At 36.5% G+C, this 18,234-nt stretch overlaps 1 protein-coding gene across 2 annotated transcripts in view; it reads right to left on the minus strand.

Annotated features, from left to right (window-relative positions):
• ADAMTSL3 (ADAMTS like 3) overlaps positions 1-18,234 on the minus strand; it is a 187,587-nt gene that overhangs the window by 144,423 nt on the left and 24,930 nt on the right. For both annotated transcript variants that reach the window (XM_040600771.1, XM_040600770.1), the window contains exon 3: positions 11,128-11,247. In XM_040600771.1, coding sequence (XP_040456705.1) covers positions 11,128-11,247 — 120 coding nt within the window. The remainder of the gene's footprint in view (positions 1-11,127; positions 11,248-18,234) is intronic.

Below are 18,234 nucleotides of genomic sequence, written 5' to 3' on the forward strand. Positions count from 1 at the left end.
ACTGATGCATTGTAAGTCTTTTTTTTTTTTAATGGTATAACAAAAAGTGGTATTTTGCCATATGTTGTATTGATGTTATGGGGCATTATATGAGCTGTCTGAAAAAGCACAGCTTATTTCTTCAGATTTATAACATATAAAACCATAACATTTCCACAAAAGATCATTGACCTATATGCTACATTTTTAAGGAAATGTGCATATTTTTAGGAAAGATGTGGCATAAGAGTGGAGTAGTAAACCACATTTGCTCAATATTTTGTGACATGAGTACAACAATTAATGAAACAAATCAAATACTTTAAAAACAGAATACATACCAGCATTTATGTTGTGTGAATAGGTTCATTTGTATAAATCACAGATAATTCTGTGATCCTCACCAAATCTGCTAGCAGTTGGTTCAAATTATCAAAGTTTACTACACAACAAGTTTTCACACATCTTTTTGACACCAAATTTGGCCAAAAAAATTTCAAACTTCTCTCTGCTGAATACAATGGTGTTCATGCTTTGTAGCATCTATCCCATTTTCCAGTATTGCCATAGTCTAACACTCTACAGCATTCTCTACAGTATTTCTTCTGGGGTATCTGAACCAAATCTGTCTGAAATAATGGCAAATATCTTTTTGCATTAAAAATTAAGGCCTGATCCAAAGTCTACTGAAATTACTATGATTTTTGGACCAAAGCCTAAATAATCAGGTAAGGAGAACGTATCATCTTGTATTTACAATTGCAACCATCTCCTAAGAGTTATTTTAAAAGCTACAACATCCTATATCATACAGAAGCATATTACTACAAATTTGTCTCACCCATATGCAGATACTCTAGTTTGCTTCATGAACCTGCAAATCCGCTAAAGGTTTGGTGCCTTTTTTAAAGTTCTTCTCTTATACAACATAAAATTCTAACTGAAGAAAGGCTTATACCATCACAGCACTAAAACGCTTTATCTTATAGCATGATAACACAAACAAAAAAAATAATTTTACTAGGAATAAGGTGTTTTTATAGAGCTAGATTACACAGCCTCAAGTGGCAAGAGCTCATTTTATAGTGTCAGAGTATTAAAAAATGTCCAGGTTCTTTCCAGTTCTCAGAGGTGTGACTACCACTCCTAAACCAAGAATCATCTTAGCAGTTGCCAGTCTATAGGAAGGTGGGGGGACGACACGGGACACAACAACAGCAAAAAGCAATGTTTGATTTGCCAATCATCCACAAAACGTGGGACCTACAATTTGTGTCAAGTACATTAAAGTACCGAGGGATGACGTTCAAGTATAGCATTACTCTTTACCAAAGACCACGCTAAACACTCAACCAAAGCATTGAGCACCTTCAACCATGGCCTCAAATCACATGCAAGCATTTAATTCTGTAAATAGTTTCAGACATGCAAAAAGATCTGTTGACATTCATGGGACATCCTGTGTGCTGGAAGATGCACCCAAAGCTTCAGTTGTTTCCCGGGGGTAATGGTTTAAAGGGATTAGAAAATAAGCAATACCTTTTAAGCTATGGGCCAAAAGAAAAGCAAGTAACTTCCACACATAAAACACAGGGAGAAAAAAAGTCACTGAACTTTCACAACATGAAAGAATGACTAACAAATTCCATATATATTTATTTTTTTTTATATGGTACAAAACAAACTCCCAGTTCTGTTACTGAAAACCATGGTCATCCTCTGTACCCTTAAACCAAGTGCTGTGCTGATAAGCCTCCAAGCCTAGGCTCAGCAACAGTGCTGAAGTTACACAGCAACCTGACCTTTGAAACACATGAGGATGCTTAATTAGGGATTACAGCTACTTCCATCTCTCTGCAATCTGCATGTACTCTTTTTCTTTTAAAGCCAAACTGATTCTGAAGATACAATTTCTTACATTATTTCTTCTATATTATTTGTTCTGATCCTGAATCTCAATCATTCTTGCCCATCGTATAACCTGCCCCGCAAATCAGTTCTGCTTTCTGTAACAAAAAAAAAGTGAATAATAGCATTTTGTTCTGTTCAGAAATGTTTGACCTTCTTCCTTCTCATCAATCATTACATAAACAACCAAATAACAAGGGCATAACTCCCCTTTGCAAACTGAGACAGTTGTTTATAAAATAGCTTAAAGATTTAGCATCCAGTCTCTAAAGGAGAAGGGCTCCTGCCCTTTCTGGCCATGCTGCAGCCAGATCACTTGTCTACATCACATAAACACACTTTTATTGAATTAGATACCAGAAAAGAGTTGCTGAAAGCTGGGAAATAGAAGAGACAATCTCCTTATTTTGTCATTATATCAGCAGCACATTATTAATGTGTGTTGTGAAGCCTGGTACAGTTTGTTTCACATTAGGAGCATTAAAATGCTTCAGATCTTACAGTATCACAACCTGTAACACTTTCTAAGCTCTGAAAATAATAAATATAGTTGTCAGCGGTGATCCTCTCAAGAACCTACATTTACCATTTTTACTGTTACTGCCAAAGTTGGTAATTAATGTATGTCATTTTCTTCCTTGTGAGCAAATAGCTTTTGAAGTCTAATAGTCAGTAGAAATAAATCAGGTTTACTGGCAATGCTGACAGTTATTTTGAAATAGTGCAAAGTGAAATAACTGTTTGAAGTGGTAAAGAGATTGTTCTTTAGCTGTCCCAAGGCTGGTTCATTACGCAAGTGCTAATGATATCAGGCACCATTTTAACTGTTTCTAGAAACAAGGCCAAGATATGCAGATTTTCAAAAGAAAGCTTTTCACTGCATCTTCCACATTAGTGGCATACAAACTGGAAGCAATTTATGGTCAAGCCTACCTCCACTAAAAAAGGTCATTGTGACATCCAACCCGTACTATAAATCTGTTTTCCATGCTGGACAGACCTGAAAGAATGACTGTCAAGGATGTGAGGGATGTTATTCACATGCTCTACAATGTAAATTCCATTTAAATTACCCACTGCCTTGCAAAACAATAGAATGCTATCAGGAACACCTCACCTAGAATGATTAATTTTATCAAGCAAGCATATTACTCAGCATTATTTCAGAGCCAGTACAAACTGAAGTTTCTTTTATTTTTGCATGAGGGCTTTCCATGCTAGGAGAGAGAAGCTGCTATAAACTCTCATGGGTGTTTTAATGTTATCTGTGGCAGACACAGCACAGAAGAAAAAAAAAAATCCAATTAATCACATTCATCCCTCATGAAAAATTTTGCAATATAGCAATTTTATCTTCTCATTTGTGCGAAACTTCTCAAGCTGTTTAGATATTTTGTCAAGTTCAACAAATTTACCTGTATTATTGAAAAACAAAATACAATGTGTTCTGGTCTTGACTGAGACCAGTGAAGAGACATGAAATTTCTTTTCTATTTAAAAATATATTTGCGTTGTGTGAACAAATTGATTAATTCACCATTGAGTTTTATCAGCCTAAAACATCCTCTCTTCCATGTACATCTGAAGAATGGCTTTCCAGTTCCAAGCGTTGTGTTTCTTATAGTACTTGAAATACATCTTTTTGATTTAGAAGCACTTCTCTGCTATATCTCAATGAACTCTTATTGATAGATGATAGCAGTGGTGCGTCAGAGCTGTGTAAGCATGGGGTCATTTCTGCTACCTCCAGACCTTTCAGTCTTAATTTAGAAGTCTGAAGCTAAGCCTTTATCAATGTCAAAATTCTTGGATAAGTACATGTGCCAACTGCTGGGGGTGCACTGGGGGCATGAGAAGGTCAGTGGTAAATTCACATTACACTGTATCAGCCTCTCAGGATTTAATCATTGGTCTCCAGTAAAGAATGTCAAATGAATGTCTAGTCTGTATATTGTTAATTCATTTCATCAGGTGTCTTGTTACTAGTTCAATGTAGCAGAATTGAGTTAGAGATTTTACAGTAGAATATTTGCCTAAGTACTCATGCTTCTGTCAGCTCCAGGGGAGGAGGAAGACCTTAAATCTATTGCTAGGAACCAAGAACTGTAGCTGGGAAAACTCTAAACTGAAAACCTCAGAACATGAAACACTGAACATGAATTTAAAAAATTTAGTCCTTTATGAAAAATGTGCATGGCAGAGACACTATACAAACAAGGCACTTTGCTCTGGTATAGACCAAGATTTTCTTTTGATATAGACCAACCTCAAACTGAAGAAGCATGCAATTGTGGCCCCAAAGATATGTCCAAGAAAAAGGAAGAAAATAAGTATATCAGAAAGTAATGTTTTTACAATTAAGTTCGATTTTGCATTAGTAGAAAAGATACTCCTGATCATTATTAGTCCCTACAAACAGCTATTTCCTCTAACCTGAATCTTCTTTCTACCCAGGTCGGTGGTCTCAGTCACGTACTGTGTCCAAGCTGCTCTCAACACCGCTCAAAGCAGGGGGATGTAGCAAAGCTTTCTGCACCCCTGTATAGCCTTTTATCACCCGTTAGAGCAGCCTCGATATCTGTCCATCACACAGGAGAGCAGAAATAACAGAAACACGTGAAAGTTTTTGTCCATTCTCCTTTTTTCCTTGAGAATTCATTTTGATAGAGCAGCTTGCAAATGAGGGGCTGTTTCTGCTACCTGAGAATACTCTGCCAGCTGCTGAGGCTAGTACTATCACAGCCCCAGAAGGACTAAGGATCCAGGCCAATGAGTTCTACCATAGAGTTCAGTGGAATAGGATTACAGCCTTATAGTAGGTATTTTATTCAAATTGAAATGATATAGAATGTGTTTTCTGCAGAAATTGTATTATTACAGATTGCATGTGAAGGCACTTATCCTGCACAAAGTGAAGACCTGCTGGCTTCTGTAAGTATGATTTACATGCAGAGACCTTTGGCAGGGTTGGGACTAATGCAGTAATGCAAAACAAGAAAGACTGTAATTCTTAGCGTGCAGAAAAATGTACTGCACACAGCACTTCCACTATTTTCTCTCAACAACAAAACCCCAAGCTTAAAATGTTAGCTGGTGCTTTGAAAAGTGCCAGTTCCCCCATTCAATTTGGCAATAAGCAAAAGCATGTTAAAAGTTTTCAGTTCACTAAGCAATCTATCATGCACAAGAATATATCACTAATGATATAATTACTCATGCATATGCTAGTCACACTTTTCCAGCAAACAAACAGCCTAAACAAAAGTATTGTTTAAATAGGATCATGCCTGACTTAGGCAGTACCAGTCTCTGTAAGGCTAGTTTTGCCTGAAATTGTAAGTGGTTTTCATTTGCTCTTAATCCCTGCCTCCTTTCCCTGCGCCCCCCACTCCAAATCAGAAACACATTTCACTTGATTATGGAGCTAATTTCCTTATCCAAGTAATATTAAAAAAGAGAAAAAAAAAAAAAAAACCAACACACCAACCCAAAACAAAAAACCACACACACACAAATCCACTTAAAAACAGAGGTCCAAATTAAACCTGCAAACAAAAAAGAAAGGTACTAAAAAAAACAACCAAAAGAATTGAAAATATTAGAGAGCACCTAACATCACCTTCAGTCAAATTTCCACAAAACCACCAAATGATGCATTTTATCTTCACACAGCCTTACAAACACACTGCTCTAAACTCCTTGAACATGACTTAAAAACCCTTATTAACATCTGTAGGATTAGTATGGAGTAAGACAAACCTGACCTCGTAATTTGTTACTTACACAAGATGTCCCAGCTAAGAGAATGGAACTGCTTGCAGTACTCAAGTCAGTGGAATTTGCGTTATTCTAGTATTGGTACACTGGCCGAGTAAGGACTGCACGACCGTTCCTTTACTCAACTGAAGAGGAATATTTCTAACATAATGCTGAAATTCAGGTAGCCAAGTATTAGCAGTTGCACCTCCGATGCTTAGATAAAATTAAATTTGTCAGCTCACTCTCAGAAAACACAAATTAAACCATCAGGAGTGTTTGCTGGTGAAGAATCTTTAGATGAAGAGCTAGACGTTGAGCTTCACAATGTTAAGTCTTTTTAATAGTTCTGAATGCTTCTTCAGCATCAACAAAAATGTCATGTCACAGTATAACACAAGTTTCTGGCTCCTTCTCAAACGGACAGTGCTGGGGCTTTATGCACTTGGATAGAAAGTGCGTCACTAACTACAAAACTTACTCCTCGGGATTAGAGCTTGTCTTCACTGATGTGTTAATTTGAAATAAGTTTGTCCCTTGCATGACTCATCTCCAAGCCCAAAAATTTCTGGCTCCATTTCCCTGGTGATTTACATGCAAACTAGCTGGCAATGGAATAAAAAGGCTCAAACCGAGAGCAAGCAGCTGATACTCAAAACCAGGCTGTGACTCACATACAGTTCCAGAGACAGACCAAGGAGGATGGCAATCATCACCAGGTGAAGCGGGGGAAGCAGGTGACAGAAATTTGGGGAAAATGGCTGTCAGCCCAGCTGGATCCATAAGACAACTTCTGTCCACTTAATAGTTTACTTTATATGATATGAAACACACAACAAACATGAACATTTATTGCTATTATAAAAGGGTGGGATAATAGGTTCCATCAGTTTATTTCTACATTAATTTTTCAAGTCTTTGAGATCCTGGTTTCCACTGCCTTTTTTTTAATTAACACTTTAAATACCATGCTTCTTTCATCCCTGAAAAAGCAGAAACCAAGCCGGATATTTCTCTTTCTGGAGGACAAGGCATATATCAGAATATTTACCCTCCCAATTTTGGCATTCAATTTATAGCAGACTTTTCTAGCAAATTCAAAGAAAGGCTAGTTATTAAAAGAACTGTAACAGCCTCACCCTGTGTATTACAGCTTGCACACCTAGTTGAAAACAAATTCACTGGTTTCTACCTTACCTCTCACAGCTAAACACTCACAAGTCTAAAGATTTTCATTATTTTAATTGCTTGCTGGGTGGTTTCAAGATGCCCATATTCACCACTCTTCTTGACTGCATTTATTTTAAAAAAGATGTGTTTAGAAACACTCTATTCCTTTGCCAGGATTGAACTACTTAGTACCATATGTCTAATTCCAGATTCAGGGTGTCCTTGTTATGAGTTTATACCAGTAAACATCATAAAATTTAGAAGGAGCAAGGTCAACTAGAAAGCTAACTGGTCAAGCAAACATTTTCTCACTGAAAAAAAGATAACGCCTTTTTCTTTTCCCCACACACCTTCCCCCCCAAGAGCTGTCTCTTTCAGCCAGCCTATCAAAGTAGAAAGGTACTTCAAACATATTCAGCCCAACCAAGTTTTCACTGCTGTCCTTGTTGGTGGTCCGTCATATGGAATGGTTTTAATACTTGGAAGCAATACCTTAAGTGTCAGAAAACAAGAACATTTTATTTCTGCAAGAAAGCTTTCCAGTACTACTAGTATTCTGGAAAAGAAAAAAATTCCTTGTAGTAGATTAAAAGGTGAAAAGCCAAAAGAAATCGAAGAAAAGTAGGAAACTATTCCTCATGGCACAGTTCAACTTATATCTCAACGTTGGGGGAAGGGCTATTATATATTTATTTTAAAACTCATTCAAGAATGATGGGGGGGACATTTTTTTCTGTCTCAGATTTCTAATGGCAAATGAAGTCTTTGGCTATGCATCAATCTATTTGGTACTAAGTTAGACTTAAATTACATTGACTCAGTAGAATTTTAGAAATGTAGTACGCAATGCACTGATGCAAGACATAGCTTGCTGAACAATGCAGGAGCTATAAGAAAATGCTCAATGTAAACATTTCTACACTTCTTCAGGAGCACTCAAAAGTATTTGCTTTGAATCACCGTTTCTCCTTTTTCCCTGAAGATAAAGCAGTAAATGTGTCAAAAGTATAATGTACCATTCTGTCCAGACGTCACCTCAGTGAATAAAGGTGGCAGTATCTCATCGGGTCATATAAGATATTTTCTTCTACAGTCATATAGGTGGTAAAAAAGATATAATAACTGAATTTTGAAAATATGTGGCCAAAGAATTTCATCTGCATGTAATTCTTAAGTACACACAGCAACTGAATATGCAAAGGGGTTAGTGCAATCCTGTACAAAAATGAGAGCACAGTCCTGCCAGATTAAACCAGAACAAAATGTACTGTCTTGCATGTACAACATGAATCCATGCGTAATTTTGCTGGGCTAGAACAGAGTACAGTGTGTTCCTGTTAATATTTACTCATCTTCCATTTCAAACTGTAGGCTCGTCCTTTCAGATAGCAAATACTTTTGAATATTTAAGTAACAGCTAGTTCTATTTTACTAAGATTACTTACTAACAAAGGAATGAATGATCCTGATTAAACCGGCTCCCTGCTTGAAAAATATCACACACAACAGCCAAAGAAAACCCCTTTGAAACATTCCTGTGTTTGGAGGATGTAAGGAAACTAATCTTGTATCATGACGATGATGATGCTATATAAAAACAATATCCATCTATCCCAACAAACTGGAAATTTTATTGGCCTGGATATGAGGAGCAGTGCAAGGTGGGGGAAGGGCAACTTGGGAAGATATGGAAGGATGACTTTTCCTGCAAGGGTCTTGTTGGCTAGCCAAAGAACAGCAGTTTTGGCCCACCTTCTTCTCCCAGCCTCATGCCACAGTCTCAGGATCCTCTCATCCCTCTTATCTATTCTACTCCCTTCCATGAATACAGATGGAGGTACGATCTTCACAGTAGATTGGATAAGACTGATCTCTTGTTTTGCTAGGGTCAAGTGCACAAGGTTTGCACTTTTCCAATTTTCAACTAAAATGATGTTAGCTTAGTATGTACAAGAACACCAGGACTCTGTAGGGATGCCCATAGGACAATTCTGGTGTTCAGGCAAAAAGAAGGAATGTATTTCCCACAGGCCAGCATGCCTTCACAGAGGGGCAAGATACAAAGTGAATTGCTAAAATTGAATTAAGGAATGGGAGAAGATGCTACTGAATTTTTTTTTAAATTACATGTCAACCTTCCTGTACCAATTCCACTTCCATGTTGGATACATTAGGCAATTAAAAATGGCCTTTCAATGTACATACATTCCTCTCTCTATTCACCTGCATATCTGTACCACAACTACTACATAAAAAGCCTACGCCTAATAGCTTACAAAAAAATCAACTATCTTGATGAAGACTGAATGATTTTCACCCTCTGGTTTAAGACTTCCTTCCATTCGTAGTTTAAATGTCATATGGAAGAGTAGAACGAAGCACAGAAAACAAGAAAAAAATTTAAGTTTTCTGGCTCAGTTTGACCACATGATAAAATTGAGTTTTGTATGAATATTTCAGCAAAAGCATAAGTAAGTTATAACTGTACATTATGACAAACCTGTTATTAACATCCTAGAAAGGAGAATAATTTTTCTATTTATTGAAGAATTCTTGTAATTCAGGAAGGTAAACTAGAGATATAGATCAGTTCCCATCTGCATTCAATATATTTATATTTGTTAATAAATAATTCTTTATGACTGAATTCCCTTTCAGAAGAAATTACAACTAATACAGTTGCTTTTATTTTCAACATTCTGATGTTTTAGCACCATTTTCAGTTCCAAGAATTAAAACTTAATTTCATACTAAGTGGCCACGAAGAGCAGGCTTCAAAGCCCAATCACATTCATGGAAGGACAAAAGCTAACCATATGCCAGGTCCAATTCAGATCCCAATGGAATTAATGGAAAACTTTCCATCACCAGATGGAACTGAGCTTGGAACTCACTCCTGTATAGAGCTATGCTGGTATCTGAGTTTTTTTGCAGGGGGGATTCATTTTGCTTGTTTTTTTAATCGCCTATGTTATTCACATAGTCCAAACAGTCTGTTCAAAGACTCAGACTATCTCTCAGTTATAGCTGATTTATCATCTTCTCTAAAATGTCCTCCATTTAATAGAAGCTATTTTGATCAAAGCATATAACCTTTACAGTGATTTTCAACTACTGTCATTAAATGCAGCCTGATTTGCAGCTGCATTTTACCAACCTGTAAGTTTTTGCTTTCCCAGGTGTTTGGTCCAGGGGACATCTCATTTAAGCACCTTTTCTGTTGATAATCAAGACCCTCTAGTACAGCAAAAGTATGAATTATTGTAAACATATTTAAACTAAATTCAAAATATTTACAGTAGCTCAGCATGCTTTCTATTGCATCTTTTCTGCTTCCTTTTGTCTTCCTAAAAAGATACTCAGTCTAAAGCTTTAACAGACTCATCTCAGCTCTGTTTAGAGTAGTGATGAGCAAGCTATTTTTCTCAAAGTAGCTCCTGCAAGGAGACTATTTTTTCAAAATCGAGCTGCCAATCACTTGACAGAACCATACCTTGTGACTACCAGGCAAGTTTGGCTGTTCTCTGACTTTCAGAGGGAGTGTTTCCTAACAAATTCCCTCCTTTTACATTAAGAAATGTACTGTAAGTGTCTATGAATGTAATTCAGACAGTTTTGATGTGAAGCTCGACTGATTTCTGGAACATATTGTGTTATGAGTAAATTTCCACAGCATGCCACACATTTCCTAGGTTTACTTTAGATCTTTTGCCAAGATTAACAGCATTTCTTTCATGTTGCTTTCTTTACATTTATATCTATATTCCATGTTTAACATAATGTTTCTGTGGGTCTGGAGAAAGCATTAAAGATCTTTAACTTTAAAATTCATAATTTGTTGCTTTCTAAACACTCTGCTTCATTCATTATTACACTTTGCATTTGTTTCTTTATAATTCACTCAACCTTCCCTTCTGAAAACTTAATGAACCAATAAAACGTGCTGACTTTTCACAAGCTTGGAAATGCAAGATCTGCCTTATACTGATTTATCCATGAAATAAAACAATTTAGGATAGCTTAAACAATGCACAGAAAGGACAACCACCTCTAATTCTGCACATATTACATAACTATAAACATCTTTTAACACATCTAAATCAGTTGCTTTTGCCTCTACTACATTCTATTAAACCCTTACATGGTTTTGGTTCATTATTTCTACAATTAAATGCCTTAATGTTCATTTCATATAGCGTGTTATCATTCAATTTGCTATAAATTTGATGTGCCTTCAAAAGGTAACACACACTTTGTATCTCAGAGTTACAAGAATGTGACAATCTCTGTCATTTTCACATGTGGCATACTGACCTGGTCATCATAACGGTAAGTGAGGAATTGTTCCCCCGTGGTATCCTCAAGAAAACTCCCCTGTGGAGAAAGTGCAAACTCAGGCAAGAAGTATGCACCTTGGGATTGCTCTGCTCTTGTCTGTAAGAGATTCAGAAAGGTCACATTACAGCTACTAAAAACATAAAATTTTAAAAACCTCTATGTGTATAATTACAAAGACTAGATATGAACTTCTGGGGGAAAAAAAGAAGTTATGTGTTTTAAGGCAAGGATTTCTGGGTGGATACTTTGCTACAGAGCTCTGTGACAAGGATATGCCAAATGCTTACAGAGGTCCAAAACCCAACACGATGCCTCAAATAGCAGGATCATCTAATAAACAAAAAGATACCATCTCTGGCTTATCAACCATCACTGCTGAAAGACACTGTGAAAACCCACTAGAAAAGCAACATTTGGCTACACATTCTTTTCCCTTATACACTTCACTAGACTGTTACTGGCTGCTGCAGGTCATGGGCTTTTGGTTAAACGCAGTATATCAATTCTTACAGGAAGATACAAATACATAGAATCATAGAATAACTCAGCTTGGAAAATATCTTGAGAGCTCATCTAGTCCAGCCTTCTCAAAGTAGGGTAACCTATGAAACCATGACGTGGTGAATTACTTTCCCATCCTGCAGGAAGCTATTACTGCAAAGAAGAAATCTGAAGGGAGCGGGGAATGACTGGAGTGAACACCAGGCGGTACATATTAGTTCTGTACGCTATTCACAATTTGTGAACAGCATTTAAGAACAGACTGGGAGAGGAAGAAAGGCCTGTTTCAAGCTACAGAGGAGCTAATTCTGTCAGAATCAGTCAGTACCTCCAGCTGGGCTGTCTGCCACCTGGGCCCCTATTAGACAAATGGCTTTTGCTTAACTGATCTGTGCATGTTCAGTAATTGGAACACACCTGAAACGTGCTAGACATGCTGAACGCACATACGCTGTCGTTACATAGTAGGTCTAAAGCTTCCCAGATATGTAGCAAATGTACTGCACAGACTTCTAAATCCTTATTCCTACTACATTGTAACTTTATCCTGAGAAGCTAATTGGCTTGCATACTAGAGAAAATAAGCAATCATCTTTTGAATGCAGAATATTGAGTCCAGCTGTGGTAGGGAGAGAGTGGAAAGGGGCAGGGAGTTGAAAATCACCTTCCAAAAGGTTGAAACCTTTCAGGGAAGAAAACAAGCCCTGAAACGTACAAGTTACTGCTGGACATTTCCCAACGAGTCAACTTAATAAATGGGGTTTAATTAAACTGTTTGTTATATTTTGACATATACATAGTAATTTTACATGAAAGCTAGCACCTGCTGTTGACCAGTTTCCAGACTGTTGGCTAGAACTGTATCAAATATAGGTGTGTAATTTCAGTGCCAGATAACTAGAGATTTCAAAAGTAATCCACGTAATTTAACCAGTTTGTGATGGAAAAGGCAGGCTTTGCAAGACCTTCTGCAGTTTCTCTCCTGCACCAAGCTCACGACATATCATAAAAAGCAGATGAGATGTCATTTGCGGTATGGGTCTGGAGAAGCTTACATTGCTTTTGCTTACTCTTCTGCAAAGAAGAAGCTGTCAGCTTCTCAGACTGTAAACCCCATCATTCATGACAGCATTAGATTAACATACTTGTTTTAAATCAAGCAATCGTCATATAAACTAGAAATAGTTTGCAAAGGACATGTCTAGACTAGGGTAAAGGTCATATTTTAGCACGCAAGACTGAACAAGATTTTAAAGAGGATTTTTTCATCAGGCCTGCATAAGAGTAATTCATGTTCACATCATGTTATCATGCCATTTCTATAAAGCCTGTTATAACAGTAGTCTAACTTGCACGCTTTAGCCATCTGACTTTATTTATGCAGAATTCAATCGTAAAATACAGAGAATAAATCTACATTTGATAACAATAGTTTCCCCATAAAGCAACGAAGAGACGTCCAGTTATGCTTCATGCTGAATCCAAGCTGGCTGTAGCTGACACAGACCTTGTCATGTTGAGTATAACCCAGACGTGAAACTGGCTGACATAATCTGGCATTTTTCCCCACTGGTTTCAATGGGCTATCGATAGATCCTGTGTGAGGGAATATGGCAATGATGTAATCCTATGATTTCAGCACAGGACTAATGGATAAGAGATATGCATTCTAAGTCTCAAGTGGCCTGGCTTAAAGTACTTAACATTTCTACCTCAGTTTCCCCAGATGTAAAATACAATTACAACACCAACTGACCTATATTAATGACATATTGTAAAATTCAGTTTATATTTGTAAAATACTTTGGAAAAGAATAGTGTTAAGTACTAGCAATTTATAACAGTATTTTTGAAAGATCTGCCTAATCTACGGGCAGAAGATAATCCAAATTACCCCACCACACTTCTTAGATAAATGTATGTATCACACTTTTTCCCTAGTTTCCTATAAAAAAAATTGTCAGTAGGATATTTAGCAATTAACTTGCTTGTGTTTCTCATCTTTATAAGCTAAACATTAAAATAGAAATGTCTTTCAACATTCATCAGTATTATGCTTTGAATATAAAAGATGCCAACATTTGAAGCTAAAATAAAAATTTAATAAATATGACATGAGAAACTAAGGGCTTCTCAAACACATTCAGTTTTTGTATTAAAAAATGAGCAGCTAGCCACTAGAGAAGCAGAAGAATGCTTGATAGATTAATAAGGCAAGCAAAATCTGGCTTCCAAGCATGGAAAAATTCGGTGTAAAAGATGAATGTTTTATTAGGTTACACAGGAGGTTACAATGGAAACTGATCTGCTACCTACCTACTATAACCAAAGGAGGAGTGCAGCAAAGCATTTAATTGAAAATAAAAATGTAGGAACACACTATGAGTTGTCATGCAAACCAATGTTGAAGCCAAGTAATTACAGCTGATAAACAATACAAATCAAGAAGTTCATTTAAAAAAAAAAATCAAAGCTTCAAATGCTCAAATAACTCTTGTATCAACTCAAAGTTGCAGAAAGTTTTTCCCTTCTAGATATAGGTACCTTCAAATAATCTGCACGTGTTCAATGCACTTTCATTCATACGTTGTTCTGAACACAAAATATACTGTTTCCACTTAGTACATTTTATTCCCCACTAAGGAATCTACCAATATTCCTTGTGAAGCTTTTATATTTCTATGGGCACTGCTGCTTAAACAAAATTTGAGTCTGTGGGCTTATAGTATATTTGGGATCATCTCTGAATGACTTGGCTAATCCAGTATAAGTACATGTTTTAAACTAAAGACTGCAAGTGCAATTTTCAGAAAACAATTACATTTCACGCTAGCGTTTTAAGTCTATTTGACAGCCAGTTTAATGTTATTAGCTTCAAGTTAAATGTGTCAAATTACAAGTACACTTAAGATTTAGAACAGGCATTTTAAAGCAGCTTTTATGATTTTATTAAGCACATGAAGACAGTAGAAGGTGATAATGCAGCCAAACCAGATATAATAATAATCACTACATAAAATTCATTGAATTTAATATATCAGGTAGCTAGGAAGCGTGTACTACTCTACTGACAAAGAAGAAAATTTAAAAGTCTGAAACAGATTGGCATTTCAAAAATCTTTCTGGGTATCAGTTAATCGGGACATGTAACTTATTAGTCAGAAACTGAAAAAAATAAGGTCTTCCATTCTACATCATTCCATCTATGTGATCAAGGAGAACTATCCTGATAAATAGATGATGTATGTAAGTTCTAAGAAGCATAAAATGGCACTGTTCTTAATCGAAGTCTTATGCACTGAGCACAGCTTTGATCTCAGGCTGTGATTGCTTCCTCACTCATCACCCCCCACCTGAGTGCTTAAAGACTAAATTACTCTTCCACTTTCAATTGCAGAAGAAAAAATGAACAGCTTATATCCAAGCCGGCAGTTTTTATATCTCCCTCCACAGAGATTTGCATGTTATCATTTTTACTGCTGCCCAATTTCATTGCTTTGTATACTACTCTGACTGGAAGCATCTGCTTGAGTTGAAGTTGCCGATTTCAGGGATTTTATATTTTATGTTATTAGTGAAAGTAAGAGGGATTATTATTGAGTACTTCCCAGCCAATGCTGACATTAGCAAGCAGCATGGCTGAGAAGGACTGAATCTGCTAATAAATAGTGTGCATTACTGAACGCCCACATGAACAGCATTTGAAGGAGAGGGGCTTATTTTTAAGCAGCTGTAGTCCATCTAATGGACTGAGTATCTCTTAGTGACAGAAGCACAGGAGGTGGGCTGCTGGGACACATCTTCTGGTTCAGTTTGACCCAAAAGGAATCCCATTAGCACTCTCCGAAACCACTATACAACACAAACTAACTGGTCTTTTTCCTTGACACCCAGGATTCATATTAACTATTGCCATCCAACTCACTTGTAATTATCAGAGTAATCACTGAAATGTAGAGTTTCCTATGAATAAGAATTACAAATATTAATCATCGGTCATTCCTTCCAAGGTACAGATTAATGTCATCCAAGGATTTAAACTGTTACTGTAATTTCAGATAAATTTAAAAAAATGTACTTTAGTCTACAGTTCTCAGGGATCATTTCATACAAAGGTTATGACAAAGTTCATCTGAACGTCATGATAATATGCCACTATACTACTTAATCATAGCCACAAGGAGATCAGAAAGTAATTGTTCCTTATTTATATATAAACAGCAGAAGTGAGCTTTCTGCAAAGTCTGTGTTGTGAAGGTCAAAAGATGAGAAAGCAGAGACAGAACGCCTCAAAGGAATTGCTTGAACATAATTAGAAATAAAATACTATTGTTTCAGGTACAGAGGAATTTTAAATTTTAGCATTTCTTGGCACCAAGAAGCACATTTCAAAAAAAAAAAGGAAAAACTGTGCTCTTATGTACACTTCTTAATGCAAATCAGCATTACCTCAGTTTAAATCAATCATCCCCTAACTAAGCCTGCATGCTTGCTGAAATTGGGTGTATAATGACAACGAACGGGTTTGTGTAAAGAAGGTTAAAACTTCAAAATTATCTATTTTAAATGCCAAAGATGACAAAATACCATACTCTTCCTGAAACTGCCTCAACAACTTGTTTTTAAAAAGAGGAACAGACAAAAGATAAAGGTCCAGTCACTTAGAGCTTTATAGTTATGCGCAACTGCACTATCTTGCCCAAAGTAAATTCTATTTAAAATAAAAAAAAAAAAAAAAAAATTTAAAAAAAAAAGAGACCAGCACAGTGAAGGCAGTTTGCTTCCCATAGTTTTGTGGCTCTTTTATTAGTTCTTGTTGGAAGGGGAGAATTGGACAGGGTCTTGAGAGTGTCAGTTTCCAGAATCACTGTTTTAGGGGGAAAGATGGGAAAAGCAGATAAAGCGAGAAAACTATCTCCATTCTTAATGACTCGTAAATACACGTTTGTCAGATTAATATGCATGGCAAGTCCAATCATATACCAAAATGTGTGCCTTTTGATTTAATTCAAGTTAAATACCTGTCTAGTAAGCTGCTGTAGCATATGATTTACACCCCAGGGAAGTAATATACCAGCTAAGTAGCAGTTCGTTTTAATGGATTTTCAAGGACTCCAGTACAAAAATGTTAGATTGAGCATAGCACTCCAGCTTCACCACAACATGAAGTGTGTTAGTAGATAAACAAAGTCACATTAGCAGTTCAGAACTTCAGACATCTCCAGAGCAAGCAATCCTGATGAATAAATATCTAGTAAGACTCAGATTAGCTTTTGTTATGGCAAAGATTCACAAAAAACAACTTCCTAATGCTAGACACTCTGAAACATTTAAAGACCCTCAGTTCACTTGAACTGAGTTTCCAGAGAAGCTGCCAGCAGCTCAGCATTTCTGGAGACCAGGCCAATTATTTAATTATTAAACTAAGAGGCCAGCATTTTAAACCATAATTAAACTATAAACATCATTTCTTCTAAAAAAAGAAAAAGGACTCAGCTGAACAGATGAAAGCCAAGCACTTCTTCATAAAAGAACCCTGAAACACTCAGCATGACTGTCAAATTTCATCAGGGAAGTCACAAGTGAAATTATGAGACAGCCTGAAAGACTGAAGCAAAAGTCCTTCCAGGGACAGACCTCAAGTGCGTGATTGTTTTTCCGTGGTGTGTGCTCTGTATTAAAGGCAAAGTTCTGACCTGTCTGATTTAAGCCCAAATCTAATGATTTTTCCTCTCATCTCTCATTCTCTCATCTCTCATTCTAGACCTATTTAGAACCTGTAGAAATAAAGCAAGCTTGGGAAAATGTGCCTGTAAGTTGGAGATACATACAAAGATAAGCAAAAGCAATTCATAAGTATTTTGCATAAGCCACCTATTTATGATATAGTAAAATGCTTTCAGCAAGCAACTTAGAAACTGAAAATCCAGCTATTATTTGAATAGCATCTACTATTGAAAACTGCTTAAGCTATAACTACAGTCACATTCATAACCAAGAAAGCCACTGCCTGCATCATCTCTGCTGCTCAAACCAAGCCCATTCTGCACCTATTCAAGTATGAGGAGTTATTCCACTGAGTTGAACGTGCTTAAGATGACATCATGAAAACAACAGTGCTCAGTCCAAACCTTTTTTCATGCTGTAGGTTTGTACAACTTAAAGCCAACACTGAACACAACAAGGATAATGGAAATAATTTTGGTTTTAAATTAAGATACTATCTTTCCATCTTTTCAAAAGGATATTTCCACTAATTTTTTTCTAGATTAAATGTAAATACATTTTCTTTGGCATAGCTTGGGCAGCAGCCCGCAATCAACATATTTGGAAAATCTTTTTCTGTACCTTCTAAAATTTATACTAGTGATTAAGCTTTTGGATATTTATCAACATCTACTTATGTTTTCTCTTGCTATGGTCTGGCTAAAAGCTTAAACTTTTCACTGAAAGGCTACAGTACTATTTAGCCAAAATCTCATTTAGTTTCAAAACCCAGCGTAAATATCAAATGTTTCATATTTCCAAAAGAAATATGAAGCCTGGAGTTTTCCTTCTTCCAATGAAGCTGCTTCTAAACTC

This window comes from Falco naumanni, chromosome 7, assembly GCF_017639655.2.
Source record: "Falco naumanni isolate bFalNau1 chromosome 7, bFalNau1.pat, whole genome shotgun sequence".
Lineage (NCBI taxonomy): Eukaryota > Metazoa > Chordata > Aves > Falconiformes > Falconidae > Falco > Falco naumanni.